The 15,214-nt window shown below is 42.9% G+C and overlaps 1 protein-coding gene across 2 annotated transcripts in view; it reads left to right on the forward strand.

Moving 5' to 3' along the window:
• Positions 1-15,214, forward strand: part of LOC135912816 (sodium-coupled monocarboxylate transporter 1-like) — a 161,365-nt gene that overhangs the window by 106,325 nt on the left and 39,826 nt on the right. For both annotated transcript variants that reach the window (XM_070523223.1, XM_070523225.1), the window contains one exon: positions 2,705-2,793. In XM_070523223.1, the coding sequence (XP_070379324.1) occupies positions 2,705-2,793 (89 nt within the window). The remainder of the gene's footprint in view (positions 1-2,704; positions 2,794-15,214) is intronic.

Genomic DNA, 15,214 nt, shown 5'->3' on the forward strand with positions numbered 1-15,214 from the left:
GCTCTGAACAGGGTTTGCATTGTCCGTCCGTCCAATTATTTAGATGACAATACCAGCTGTCATCATCGACGTAACTTTTTCGTCATCAGCCTGCCTAATCATCCCCAGCCCCAACATCGACATAGTACGGAGAAAAATAACATTGTTTCATGACGGCCTCCACTTTAATTCGATACGATGCCACGGCAGGAATATATATTTCAATGGAAGACACACTCACCAATATGCTATGATGGATATTTTATTGCTCGGAAAAAAGAGCAGCAGACCATCTACAAGCAATGAAGTTTAGGTAAACACACACACGCAGACAAACACATGCACGTAACAAAATCATTCGTCCTGGCTGAGGCGACTGAGCGGCATGCATACTTTGTGCACATGCCGCACTTTCCAGAATAAAGTGATCTTGTCGGTCGTGGAGTTTCAGCATGTCGATCGCACGTGCCACTTTTAAAAGAAATATGTGACTAACTTTTGTGAAAATATCACATGGCGAATTTTGGGGATGTTGAAAGCAGAAAGGCAAATTGAAAAGCTGTTACATCAATATCATTTTTCAGGGCCCTTAGGAGAGGCTATGAAGCAGTGTTTTATTGTTTCTTAACGTAGACTAAAGGAAAATCTGTTCACCAGTGCACATAAAAACGACTGGCGTGTTACTACCTCTTAACTGGAAGGGTTGCTGTCAGCACCATAAAAAAAATTACGGTGTCGTTTCATTTAGTGAACCCGGGTGAGGCGCAAGCGTATGGGTGCTATAGCGTACACGATGCTATCGGCGCCCGGTGTGCGTTGACGCCTACTGCGTCCACATCAGAAGTGATATTCAAGAAAGGGGCCGCACGGCCGTTCCATACGGCGATGGTTTCCAACCACCGTGTGCCAAAGTTACAAAGAAACGCTGCTGTGCCGGTACGCGCGCGCCATGGCGCGCGCTTTAAGAAGCGCCGATAGCAGCGAAGCGTAGGCACGTAGAAAATGAGAAATCTGAAGAATGCGAGCTAACTGTTATGCGCTACTTGTGCGGTAATTCAGTGAGTGGCATAAGCAGAAACCTGTAACTACTCATAGCATAAGCATTCACCATAACAATAGCTCTAGGATAAAATATCTGCTGATAACTGTCGACCCAAATGCAATTCGCATTCAAGGAACATCGCAACGCAGCGCATTGCCACCGCAGGACCGCCTCAAGTATGATGCACGTACTGCACCCGGACTCCTCTCAAGCACACCCCTCTGTATCCCGTTTATAGCTAGATACGTTTTGAAGGAATTCTTTTTTTGTCTTTGAAGAGTGGCACATACCTAGCGGCAAAAAGCCAATGACTCAAAATGGCGTGAGAGGTTAGATAGAGACAAACAAACATGCCGCCAACTGGTCATGGGGTGAAGATATTTTAATAGCCTGAAAACATGTCCGACGGTTCGTTTCGAAATTTGTTCCATCATCACAGCAGCCCTGCGTTCCAATCATTATATCGCAGACTGCGCAGTGACCCAAGCTGGCGTTATTTAGTTGGCGCATAGAAAGACAGACAAACGATGCCACTAACATGGTCATGTTCCCCCTAAAAAATGCTAATCCCCTTAACAAACAGAGTAAGACGCAAACAACTCAAATAGAAAAGAGCGAGAGAGAGCAGTGCTGCATAAGTGACAGGGGCACCCTTTCTTCTGCAGAGAGCTTCGCTTAGCACCCGAAAATGTTGGCTGACACCATAAGTGGAAATCACATTCCTTTCTTTTTTCATATCTCTCGCTCAAATGCACCAATAGTACCACCTAACTGAGACACAATCAGGCGCAATTCAGACTGTTACGACAATAACTGGAGTGTGTGTGTGGAGCCTGCATTGATGGTATTATATGGCTGCTAACGGAATAAGTAAGTTTCGGCCTACCCATCAAGAGAAGCCGTATTTGGAGCGTTACATATGGAACCATTATTAATATTCACACGTATAGTTATTTACCTTTCTTTAGTCACCGCTTTTCAGCGGCTAACAAACTTTAAACGTTATCGCTCGGCGCAGGACGTGCTTGCCTCTGTCAAGAGTTTCTCGAATTTCATCGATAGTTCTATCCGTTCGCTGTTGACACCAATGCTTTAATATGATTGTGCGCATGACGCGAATTGTATAGTACGTTGTGATTGAGTATAAACCATTCCTGGTGATGATTTTTTCGCATCACTGGACTAGGCGCTGCTTCTTTCCCGTATGATCCATTGCAATGGGCCATTTAGGGCTTTTGTCTTAATAAACAGGCAGACATAATTCTGGAGCTTTCTTCCTATTAAAAGTTTTAGCGCACAAATTGCATTGTCTATAGCGCTGAAAGTCGAAAAATGGCAGCATTTACTTCAACTGAGCGTCGTTTTTTATAGCAACATTCATTTGGACAATTTTCTTTCACATTTTCAGAGATGATGTCACGCCGCAGCTGCGAGAAACTGTTATTTACATTCCTTGAAATTTTGCCACTTATCTAACCAGAACACTGCCGGACTTGTCGCGCTTTCGATACGAGTTGTAAGACAGACAACCATTTTGCAGCAGTCTTTGAACATTTCGTAATGCTTGTGCTTTCCTTGAAGTTCTTGCCTAGAGCTGAAGAAGCAATTTATTATGTAGGAAATAACAATCGTATTAGGCACTAAGACCGGAATTTAAACCTAATTATTATTCCTCGTTTTCAGATTATACCGCACTACATTACTACTGAACTCATAAAGATACCCGGATTCGCAGGGCTGTACTTGGCTGGCGTTGTGAGTGCTGGAACAAGGTAAGGAGATTAAACAAAGGGCAGTGCTGCTGATTTATAGCAGCGGAGGGGGACAATCAATTTATCCAGAAGGCACAACGACTTCACATGCGTATGAGAAGCACGATAACCTGCCAAAAATGTCATTATTTGAGGCCTCGCATAATAAGCTCCACGGTGGGCAAATCTTCAATTTATACCTTTCTGTACAATTAAATCCAGCCTTGATGCTTGTCCTACTGATAATTGCGCAGGATACGAGCAGTGAATTTCTCATGTAGCTTTTATTATTTACTTCAGTATATTGCCCTGTGTTGTCCACAGCCCCTGCGTACGTTTTGTTCGCTCCGGCTTTATGTAATTTACCACCAATTCGAGGCATACTGTGTACTATCCCGAAAAAAATGTGCAAAAATAGTCGACAATGTAGATCAAGTTCAGCGACTAACCGAGCGCTGCTAGAAAGCTGTCCCCTTTAATAAATGTATAATGCGCTTGAAGGCGTATATTTTTGCAGTGAGGACATATATGTAGAGATTATTGTTTCATCGCGTAATTTCTCAGGAAACAGGAACGTTTCCCAGTATGTTTATACTGGTACCAAAGCCCATCTCCTACTGCCAGCACCGATTGAGAGGGCTACCGGACAAAAAGAAGGCCGTGCTTTTGGAGTGCTCGACGACAGCATCAAAACCTTCAGACGCCTCAAACTTACAGCACGGCCCCGCGGGCCTTGCTAATCGCTTACACGCACAATGATGTTACGCAAGCGGTTCTTCGAAGGATCCTAGATGGACTTTCGCGTTGTTGCCCGTAGTCATATTTTTATAACTGTTGTACAAGCCCTGTCTAATTATCGTAATTGGGCAAAATCTGTTGCCATTGAAAATTGCATGTGTAGAACTCATAGTTCTGTGTGACCGGTGTTCACATTAAATGACTTCTTTTTTAATCCAATGTATTTACGCGCCCTTTGAGTCATTGGTGTACGTCCAATCGCAGTCAACCGACCACTAAAATTGAAGAAAGTGCCGAAGAAAGCTGTTCGTTTTATAACTTCTCAAACTTACGTCACCTATGATAAGCTTTTTACAGGGCATTTCCTAGTTTTTAGCGTTATTGTGAGATAAGGTAAAAATTCTTGGATCTGATTTTTGACTGTGTAAGAACATTTTGTTTGGTCATCTCGCCTTTGTATCTGTGCATTCGTTAGGCGTGACATAGTGTCAGTTGTTACATGTGGGGCGCTATCACGGAAAATGGTTCCAAACTATTCTATTCCAATTCTGCAATCAGCCTACCGGAATTGGTCGAAAACTTTTTAGACCACCCCTACTTCACCTGTCTGTCACGCGACGTAACGAAAACCACGATAGCTCCCCATGTGATATTACATGTACACACTGATTACGCATAATTTCACTGAACAAAACGAAAGTAGTTATTTCTGATTCGACGCCTTTTTGTCATTAGCCCTCAGCTATCGGTCAAAAGTTTTCGGACTGCATGCACTTCACCTGCCTCAAAGGCATCACAATACCTCAAAAACCTACTACGTCAAAGTGACGCGTATGCGTTAAAGATGCATTAATATGCCTAACAAAACTGAATTTTCTTCTTAATAGCCCCAGGATGCCCCCTTCCCAAAGGAATAAAAGATGGCTGCCGCCGACCGCTCCGGCCCTGGCTACTTGCCCCTGCCAAAGAGCACGCGTTCATTTGCGCGCAATAAAGCTTTTTGCGTGGGCGTGTAACGTTTCCGAGAATTTTCGGTACGTTTACGACCTCGTTCTACCAACTCTTTGCCGAGGATCCGTTTTAGCGTCAGTATTAAGCTTCCGTTGCATGCCAATGCTATTGTCGACGAGCCACCGCAATCTAAGTACGAGAAAGCGGACAAATCGCAGACGCCGGCACCACCCTCTTCATCCGGTCATCGATATTCAGTGCAGTGGCTCAGCCCCATCGAATCCCTCTGCAATTGAGCATGCCCCTCGCCTCTTGTGAGCCAATTAGATAAGACAAGCCGCTCAGTGCAGGCAATGTTATTCGTTTTTCAAGCAAACAAAAGTGATCTCCTATCAACGAGGGGGGCATTTGATTGGTTTGTTCAGACCACCCTGCGGGATTACCGCCCCATGCTTGCGTCGGCGGCTACGTAAATTTGCCATCAGGAAATTGGAATAAACACATATTGCAGTAGTCTTACGTTATACGGCCCTGTTTGCGAGCAGGAATAGCTTTTGCATATTTATCTTTATGTGGTGGTTTGAAGCAGAGATAGAGCACCGGGCTTCTAGTGTCAAGTTCTTAAGTACGAATCCTGGTCTGGTCTACCACCTTTACAGGCTTAGGGTGGTGGATTGCACCGGCAGAAAAGTTCCGAGAGCCGGCGAGGCTATACTGGTCAAGGTAAAATCAAATTAGGAATGCTTCAACCAAGAAACTCTCACAGAAGATTAGGAATTGGCCTCAGTAGTACAGTGCTTCACCACTACCTCCTTCCTGACTCTTGCAATTAACCCATGGCCCTCAGTCCCCAGCGTTTGCGAATCACCTGACCAAGGCATCGGTCAGACAGGCCGCCACTGGAATCTGAACCTGGGAACGTTTACCACGAGAACCCTATCGAGTGAGACTAGCTTATCAAGGCCCTTTGAGGAATTACCAGGCATTGCCATGACATTATTGGCGTAAGTTAGGCTAAAAGCATTGGTGAGAGTTACACAGTGCTGACTAGCGGCCACGTCCTGTGCTACAGAGGTTTTCCAGATAACGGCGAGTACGTGGAAAGATCTCTTATCCGTATAATCATAGCGGGCAGCATAGAGTAATTCTACAGCATTACATAGAGGGTGGCTGTCATCGTAAGAAAAATAAATAGGCCATTGATAAAAAAGGTAGCACAGGCTTACCCTCCAATCTCCAGTCATTATCATGAAGAAATTGAAGTGTTTCAGGAAGATGCTGAATTAGCAATAAAAAGGCTGCTAACTGAGTATACTGTTGTCTTTGCTGATTTCAATGCAAAAGTGGCAGAAAAGCAAGCCAGAGAACAAGCAATTCCCTATTAGGACGGCGACTATAGGAACACTGGACGAGAGATGTTGGTAGAATTCGCGTAAAGTAATTGACTCCGAATAATGAATACATTCCTTAGTTACTTCTAGGTACGGCAAAGTGCACTGACCGTAGGTTAATGAGCTCTTGGATTTCTCTCAAATAGAAGAAAGAGTAAAATTAGTCAAGAAGAAACAGGTCAATCTAGACACGGCAGGGTTAAATACAGACGAATTCAAGCTGGTCCTCGCAAACAACTATGTATCTTTAGAACAGTAAGACGAAGGCAGCATAGAATTAATGAATGAAAACGTAACTAAACTGATTTCAGGAAGTGAAGTGAGAAGTAAGGCACCAAGGCAATCCGTAGGCAAGCTGTCCCAAGTAACAAAGGACCTAATGAAGAAAGGACAAATCATTTAGGTGTCTAACTCAAGAGGTCTATAGAATTCATTGAATTGTCAAAACTGGTCAACAAGGAGAAAGTAAGGGATATTCAAAATATCTCCGTGCTAAAGACTGAGGAAGCAGTAAAAAATCGCCGCAACGGGAAATCAGTGAGAGGAAAACTTGGCATACGACGAGGCAATGTATATGTTCGGAATGTAAGCGGGTGATATCATCAGCAATCGCGATTATATAGTAAAAGCAGCAGAATTCCATACTGACATTTACTCTTCCCAGAGCAGTACAGATAGCTGCTCTCGGTACTGGATAAAAAATACTTGGAATAAGTTTAACGTTCCCTCACTAACTTATATGGCCGCGGATACCAGGTCTTTACTGCATTCGCTCATTCGTGCAGTACAAGTAAAGATAACACGATGTGAAACGATCCGGTGTCGATTACACATGGAATATTTACCTCGCAATGCCCCATTACATGTCATCGAGCGATCCCGCTGCACCTACAGCATTACCACCGCAGATTGATGGGGCCGTAGAGCATCCAGCAAAACTCGATAGTAGGTACTCTGGCGCTAGTATCTATGGAAGCAACAAGCATGATGCGTTGGGCAGAATAGGATTGCTAGTTAGTAGATTGATTTTCCAAAAGAACAGGCAGTCTGAAAGTCATCATCATCGTCATCAGCCTGGCTGCGCCCACTGCCGGGCAAAGGCCTCTTCCATGCTTCTCCAACTACCATGGTCATGTGCTAATTGTGGCCATGTGGTCCCTGCAAAGTTCCTAATCTCATCCGGCCACCTAACTTTCTGCCGCCCCCTGATACGCTTCCCTTCTCTTCGAATGCAGTCCTTAACCCTTGATGACCAAGGATTATCTACCCTCCTCAATACATGCCCGGCCCATGCGGTTTCCTGTTCTTGATTTCAACTAAGATGCCATTTACTCGCCTTTGTTCCCCTTCCCAATCTGCTCTTTTCTTATCCTTTATTATAACACCCATCATTCTTCTTTCCATAGCTCGGTGTGTCATGCTCAATTTAAGTAGAACCCTTTTCTTAAGCCTCTAGGTTTCTGTACCGTAGGTGAGTACTGTTAAGACACAGCTGAAAAACACTTTTCTCTTTTCTCTTGACTGAAAGTACTGTCCCGCTAATGCCTACCAAGGAATAATTTGGTAATGATGACGTCAGAATATATAATATTTTTTTCGCATTACCTCTAGTTTTTTTTTTGGTACGTGCGTAACAATCCCATTTAGATGATCATATTTATTTTCCGGACATGCGATACATTCGAATATCCATTGATGGCGTAGGAAAAATGCTGTCAGCGATAAAATTTATCTTTTCGACCGTTCCCGACCGAATTTCCATGTTCCGTTCTAAATGCGTGTGCAGCTACCGTTTTCAGGTTATCTTTAACAAACTCTTCTCTAAATCTCTGCTACCCAATAAATAGAAAATAGCAAATATAATTCGGGTTCATAAAATTGTCCCATGGTAGCATGTTTCCATTTACTGACCTATCTCCCGAATTCTTATATGCTCCAAAATGGTAGAACACATTCTTTTTTATCGGAAATTCGTCATTTGACAGGCATGATTTCGTTTGTGCGCTTAATTTTTTTCTGAAGAAGTCTCTTGAGCATTGCACAGCTAGCAAAATTTTCGCACGATATTTTATCGACATAAAATGCATCTAAACTGCCATAGTGTATTTAATTTGATTTCAGAAAAGCTTTCGACACGCTACAATGCTTCCTTCCGGTTCTTAAGCGCTTACATGCTTAGCCGACAATGTCATAAACTGAATCCGTATTTTTATCAACAGCCAATAAATAAATTCTGCAGTTTACGACTCGGACTATGAACTTGTTGGTGGCACATCAGATGTGTTTCTATAGTCTGTAATAGGACTCGATTCCTATTCTTAATCTACATCAAAGAGAAGAACGTCTCGTGAGCAGTCCTGATTTAAGCAGATTATTATTTATTATACAGATAAATTAGTTATTTTCAATGGCGACACAACCTTAGATAAGGACCTGATCCGGAACATTTTGTGGTGCGACATCGATAAATCGGAAGGAAAGCATCTAAATCTAAAAAAGTCCCCTTAAGCTGCAAACGTAATGTATTGAAATTTAATTGCTACTCAAAAATTAAAGTATTGCTGTACTCGAAAACGTTAAAGATGTCTCGTAATCTCCCCGAGAGAACCCTTGTGAAATAAACGTCTTGAAGCGATAACTTTTAAGAGGCCCTGAACCACTTCTTGCTGAAGTCTAGAAATGCATTTGAAGGTGAAGTGGGCTATTCCACCAATACTTATCCGCAAAAAGTGCTTCAGTGCGATTAGCAGAATCATGAATTATTAACAATAAAATGTTCCCTTGGTGGCGCTTTAGCTCATTTAATACTTTGCACGGTGAAGGCTACGGCTGAGCGGGGCGTGCCCACATAGTTCCGGCTACAGAAAGTCACCGCAGCGCGCAGTTCAAATTCGATTTTGGATGTTAACGTAGACGGCACTACTTCCGGTTTTAACGCCTACGACGTAGCAAACGTAAGAAAACGCGGTTCTCCTCAGCGAGCCCCAGTGCGCTTAGCCAGTGGACTCCTCTCAGCACAACACAGCGGCCGTGGTATCTACGCTGCGTAGCGCACCACAGGTACACGCAACTGTTGTGCGTACATGCGCAGCGTTCGCTTTCTGCACGACAGGGCTTAAAGTGGAAGCTCGCGCTCATGTGCTCATCTGAGCGTGCTATGTGGTGTGGACTGGCTTTGTCCTTCACCAGCTTGACCGACTGATTATAGCCGTACCGAACTTGAGCACCTTGTAGCGCTACCGATAAATCTTCCACCGTGACTAACCAGGAGTGGACAGAAGTGAGCGTGCACTGCCAATCACATGTGTCGTCTGACTGGCCTGGCCTTAAGTTTCGCGATGCTGGAGGGTAGCGGAGCGTTCAAAACTAGTCGAAATTAGCGAGGGCCAGTCGGAATTAGCGAGAGCCGACGCCTACGACGGGGATAAGCAGGGTGGCGAATGTTAAATCGATACGCAGGCGTTCGCGGCCGAGCGTGAGCGTGAACTAATGAAAGGCATTTGCGTAGGCATTTCATTCTTGTGTCCACGCTTTCCAACTCCGGCTTCTTCCGGAAGTACGTAATCATTACCAACATTCGAAGCCAAATGTTCGCTTACTTCAGCTAGTTCATAAAATTTCGTCAGAAGACATACAGACTAACAGTAGGCAAAAGCGTACTGATCCAAACACCCTACTTGATCGGCGTCAGCTGCTGATCAATACCAGTCGCGTTTTAGAATCAGCTATGTTAATAAATAATGCGTCCGAAAAAAAGATTGAGGGGCAGGCTTCTGTTTTAATGAGAGCGTTCTGGATAAATGTAACGTCGCGCTCCACTTGGAAGCTCTACGCATCGCGCATGACTGGGAAACTTGGCTGAGTCGTTCACAGATCGTAGAATACGCTATCCGCAGGCTATGTTTTTTTTCATTAAAACAAGAGGAGTGGTGCAGGAACGCTTCAAAAGGCAGCCACATTTCCATTTTTATTAGCAATACCTTTAAGCTAGCACCTCAGGAAATAAGAGTAGTGTTGTATACGAACAACGCGGAGTCAATTCTTGAATAAACGGTATTTATATGGAATACCTATTCTGTAACTCTAATGATCGACCTCTTATCTACCCTACGCATCATATGGTCGGCCCAGCTTCATTTCTTCAGTTAACGTCAACTAGAATATTAGCTATCGCCGTTTACTCTCTGGCCCGCACCTCTCTGTTCCTTTTGCTTAAAGTTACATATAACATTTTTCGTTCCATCGCTATTTGCGCGGACGTTAAGTTTCTCCGGAGCTTCTTTGTTAACGTTCAAGTTTCAGTCCCATATGTAAGCACCGATAGAATGCAATGATAATACACTTTTATTTTAAATGACAACGGTTAACTTCGAGTCAGTATTTAGTAATGCCTGCCTTGTTAACTCAAATTATATATATTGTTTTGCAAGCTTTCTCTGGATGATCAGGGTTCCTTGTGAATAATTTATCTGTGTAAGCGTACTCCTATAGACGCTCTAGAGACTGACTGGTGATCCTCAATGTTTGTTGCCTTGTTATGCTATTGATATTAGCTTTGTCTTCTGCACATTAATCTTAAACCCAGCTCTTACATTTTCTTGGTTGAAGTCATCAATCACTGTTTTGAAATTTGTCCCAAGTGTTGCTGAAAGAGGCAAAGGGAAGGGAAGCGTAGTAGAGGACGGCAGAAAAATAGGCCGCGTGAGGAAATTGGGAAATGTGCAGCCACAAGTTGAAATGAGCTAGCTCAATACAGGGGTAATTGGAGATCGCAGGGTGAGGCCTTCGTCCTGCAGTGGACAGAATAATAGGATGATGAGGATTACGATGATCGTCATGATGATGACACGGAACACCTACACTAACCTGTTCATTAAAAAGTTAGATGTGGTTCAAAGTTCTTTCTCACGTTTTGCAACTAATTCATGCCGTCGTAACTTTAGAAATTTGTGAGAACAGGCTACCTGGTAATCCATTATAAAAACAGCGCAACAACGAAGGGGCCCAATCAAGAAATCATGAGAGAGTGTGAGAGAGCTTCCTCCTTTCAGCGCTTGCGTTCATTGATTAATTCTTTCGGTCCTCCGTCCAATTTTGCGCTGTCTTTATGATGTGATGTGAGCATTAACACCCTCAAAACATGTTTATCTTGGGATCCATCGCAAACTAGTCGCGCGTTGTTCAGGCTTTCTTTTCTTAACCACTTAGCCCATGATAACTCTGACATAAATCAGCCGAAGTACTAGAGACCTTCAGCATGCAATTCCCCCCAAAAAACAAGAATACTAAGAATATTTATTCATGTTTTTTTTTATTCATACAATACGGCAGGCCCAAATGGGGTCCCAAGCAGGAGGGGCAGAATACATAAATATTTACATATGCACGTATATATGCAGGGTGTCCCAATTAACTTGGACCAATATTTTAAAATACCTAAGGGCTCTAGAGAAATCGTACCGACTGCATAGTAGCCGTAGTCGTATGTATTTACGGCCAGTATTTTTCTAATCACGAAGTATTACTTAATTATTTACTTTTAAATAGTGAACTTTTAAATAATTGCTTGAATCGCAAGCATATCAATGACAATGTTATTGGGCATCTCAAATAACCTCGAAAACAAGCATTTGTTTAGTGCTCAGCCTTGCCTCGTTGGTTTTTCCGAGCCAAAAAAGAAAAAGTGCGCGAAACAACCAAAATATGAAATAGATAGGCGCTCACGCGCGGCTACTCAAGCGCTCCCAAGCGAATAGCCCCGGATACACGGCTTTACTAGCGGCAGCAGCTCGATACAGTGCTTCACGCTATGTGATAGTCGCGGAATCAAGAGAATACGCCGCTGACGCATGGATAAGCGTTGCGGAGCCTTGTACGAGGCCGCGAAAAGAGAATGCAGCCGTATATCTTTCAATGGATGCTTGTAGGCGCTTGAGTAGCGGCATGCAAGTGCGCATCTATTTCGTATTTCGTGCATTTCGTGGGCTTTTGTTGTTTTTTGAAAAAATCAACCAGGTCCACTTCAGCATGAAATAAATGCTTGATTCCGATGTTATTTAAGGTGCCCTACAACACTGTATTGATATGGTTGCGATTCAAACAATAATTAAAAAGAATCACTAATTAAAATAACTATTCAGTAATGCATCGTGGTGAAAAAAATGCTGGCCGTAAGTACATACGACTACGGCTACTATACAGTCGGTACGATTTCTCTAGAGATCTTGGGTATCTTTAATATCCTGGTCCGAGTTAGCCGGGACACCCTCTAAATACATACACACATGAAAAAGAAATACAAAAAGCAATGCAACTTATGTAATGATCAGAAAAAAGTGAAAGCGACGACTAAATAAGACTAATAGAAGTTACACTGACGGAACATAACTTCACAAACATTAGAACAGTATCACAAGCATACATGAGCAGTTGCAACCATTATCGTGAGAGGGAAAAAAACAAGTACCAGAAGTTGAACGAGCGACCATTCCAAATACTGAAAATAATAGAATAAGGAAGATGTGGAATGTATCAAAGAAAATTGACGTGTAAAAAAATAAAAAACAGAAACAGTAACAAGGCTTCCAGACATAGCAATACCGTTAATAATACAGATTCATGCGTTGAATAGAATCGGTGTTTATAAATTGTGATAATGGCAGGCTGTGCCAACCTGTTGCACCGCGCGGGAAGAAGGAAAACCTAAACAGGTTAGTTCAGGTGTTATAAGGTGTTAAAGAATCAGCGTGACGATGCCGTGTTCGACGTGCTGTAAGTGGTTTAACATAAGCCTGTGGGTGGAGGGACACACAGCTGTTTTTAAGCAATAAAATAAATTTCAGTCATTGTATTTTCCTACGTAGCTGCAGCGTTTGCAGATCATGTTGATTCATTAGGTTAGTAGGAGAGTCACTCAGTCTATATTTATGAAAAAAAAACTGACAGCTTTGTGTTGGACCATCTCTAAAGCTTTAATATTAATATTCTGATAGGGATCGCCCACAATGCATGCATATTCCGGTTTCGATCGCATGAGTGAAGTGTAACCCAGTAATCTAGTACCAGAGGGAGCATGCTTTAGTTTGTGCCTGATGAGACGAAAGCTTCTTGAAAGACGAGTTACACACGTTAGAAATGTAGCTATTCCAGGTGAGGTCACTGGTTATTGTGATTCGAATATATTGACAATACCTGACTTTGGTCAGTGGTTCAGAACCGAGGTTATAGACAAACGACATCTTATTTATTTATTTATTTATTTATTTATTTATCTATTTGATATGTACGGCTTGACCATAACAAAAGATCCGAGATATTCAGCCCCGCACCACCCTATTCGAGTCATTTCTTTTCCTGCGACATCTGTACGATAAATACTCCTTATGCGCAATCGTTCACTCCCGCTCAGGGCAGCTATTATAATTGCGCCTTTCTGTAGTTGACTGGCATGCGTGAATGTCACTCAATAGCACAGGCAATAAATGTTTGCATTGTTGTGCTCGTTTGTACCTAATATTGCAATCCGGGCGCATGTAATGATCCTACCAAAGTAAATAAATAGATATCGTAAAAAACGGACACCTGCCTTACTACTATTTCATTCTGATCGGCTTTCCTCTCTCACACTCGACCACACTGCCTTCGCTCAGCTGAATCGAAAGAAGCGGAGTGCTGTGTGTTCCAAAAGGGCGCGCCTTTATTTTGTATGTGGTACACGTGCGTGGCAAATTTCTTTATTTTTGCGTCAGTCTCAGCCGCTTTCACACGGTGCACAGTCAAAGCGCCTGGATGTATTCGGACTCAGCCTTTCCACGATCGCATGAGTCAAAATCAGAGGAAGTTAAGGTGCTTAGCATAGACTCGTAAACGTTCCGCATATATAATGTCATGGAGGCCATAATTCAAAGGAGGAAGACGGGTAGCTGACTGGCGGGATGTGGCCTGGAATTGCTATATTCGCGAATTATAGCCTTCGCAAGAATGCGACAAAAACAGATAAAGCATGCCACAAGGAAGAGACTATGGCTTTCCTTGTGTCAGAAAACAGATGGCTAGAAGTGGCGATAGCCGAGTGGAACACACAAGTTTGGCTTCAGAACTTGTTGGCGAACTGTTATGCTTGTGGACGCTGATATTGGGTTTTTCTTTGGGAAGTCTTTGAGGTTGCTCATTTTTTACTTCAAGAATACCATTGTTCACAAGAAGAAATCACTATTATTCATTGTTGTGTATAGCGTTCAACCGCTCATATCGCCAAGCTTTTGTAACCTGCGAAGCAAGCACGAAACTTTTGAGTTTAACTGTGTCTTTGTTTCATTTAATTTCATTTTATTACCTTGAAGACCCATTGATAAGGGTATTACATAAGGGGTGGGAATACATTAATACATCATGTTCATAATACATAACTGAACACGCAAACAACAAAAAAACTACATGAGCTAAACTCTTACATACGTTAGCGTATATACATAGACCTGAATAATACAAACTAAAATTGCAGGAGCATGTAAGTCTGTTTGCGCAAGACGTTTTGATTGTAAATGTGCGGAGTGACACTCTCCATGAATGCACAAGGACAAATGATGAAGGCGATTTGGTGGGGCAGGTTGTTGCAATCTGCAGCGGCAAGGCAAAAGAATGAGGCGCAAAAGGTAACAGTGCGCATGCGAGGTCGGCCCACTTGAAAAGTGTGCCGTGTACGATGAGATGTTCGGGCTGCGGGGAGAATATAGAGTGGTTGATTAAGCGAGCTGTGATAAAACTTGCGGAAAAGTGAAAGGGTTCCTGTGCACCGACGCGTACAAAGGGAAAGTAAATTCAATTCTTTCTTTAGGTAAGATATGCTCAAGTCATATGAATAATTAGAATGGATGAACCTTGCGGCGCGGTTTTGAACGGCTTCGAGTGCGTTGACGATATATGTTTGGTGTGGATTCCATATGAATGATGCGTATTCCAGTTTCGCTCAGACTATTGACAGGTAGGCCAGTAGTTTAACAGGTTTTTGGGCACGTTTTAGATGACGCTTGAGAAAACCCAGTGATAACCTGGCAGATGAAATTATATTACTGACGTGTGTTGGCCAGGATAAGTCGTTAGACATAGTAACACCTAGGTACGTGTAAGACAGCGCAGCACACACGGGAATGTTTTTAATTGTGTATTGGTAAGGAAATGGGTTGCGTCGACTAGAAGATACCATCAAGTTGCATTTCTTAGAATTAAGCTCTATTAACCAGCGGTCGCACCATTGATGTAAAGAGTTAATGTCCTCCTGAAGTAAGCATTGATTAGATGTTCTAGTAATTGCTCGATAAATCACGCAGTTGTCTGCGAACAAACGAACGTTGCAAGACACG

The sequence above is a fragment of the Dermacentor albipictus genome, chromosome 8 (genome assembly GCF_038994185.2).
Source record: "Dermacentor albipictus isolate Rhodes 1998 colony chromosome 8, USDA_Dalb.pri_finalv2, whole genome shotgun sequence".
NCBI classification, from domain to species: Eukaryota; Metazoa; Arthropoda; class Arachnida; order Ixodida; family Ixodidae; genus Dermacentor; species Dermacentor albipictus.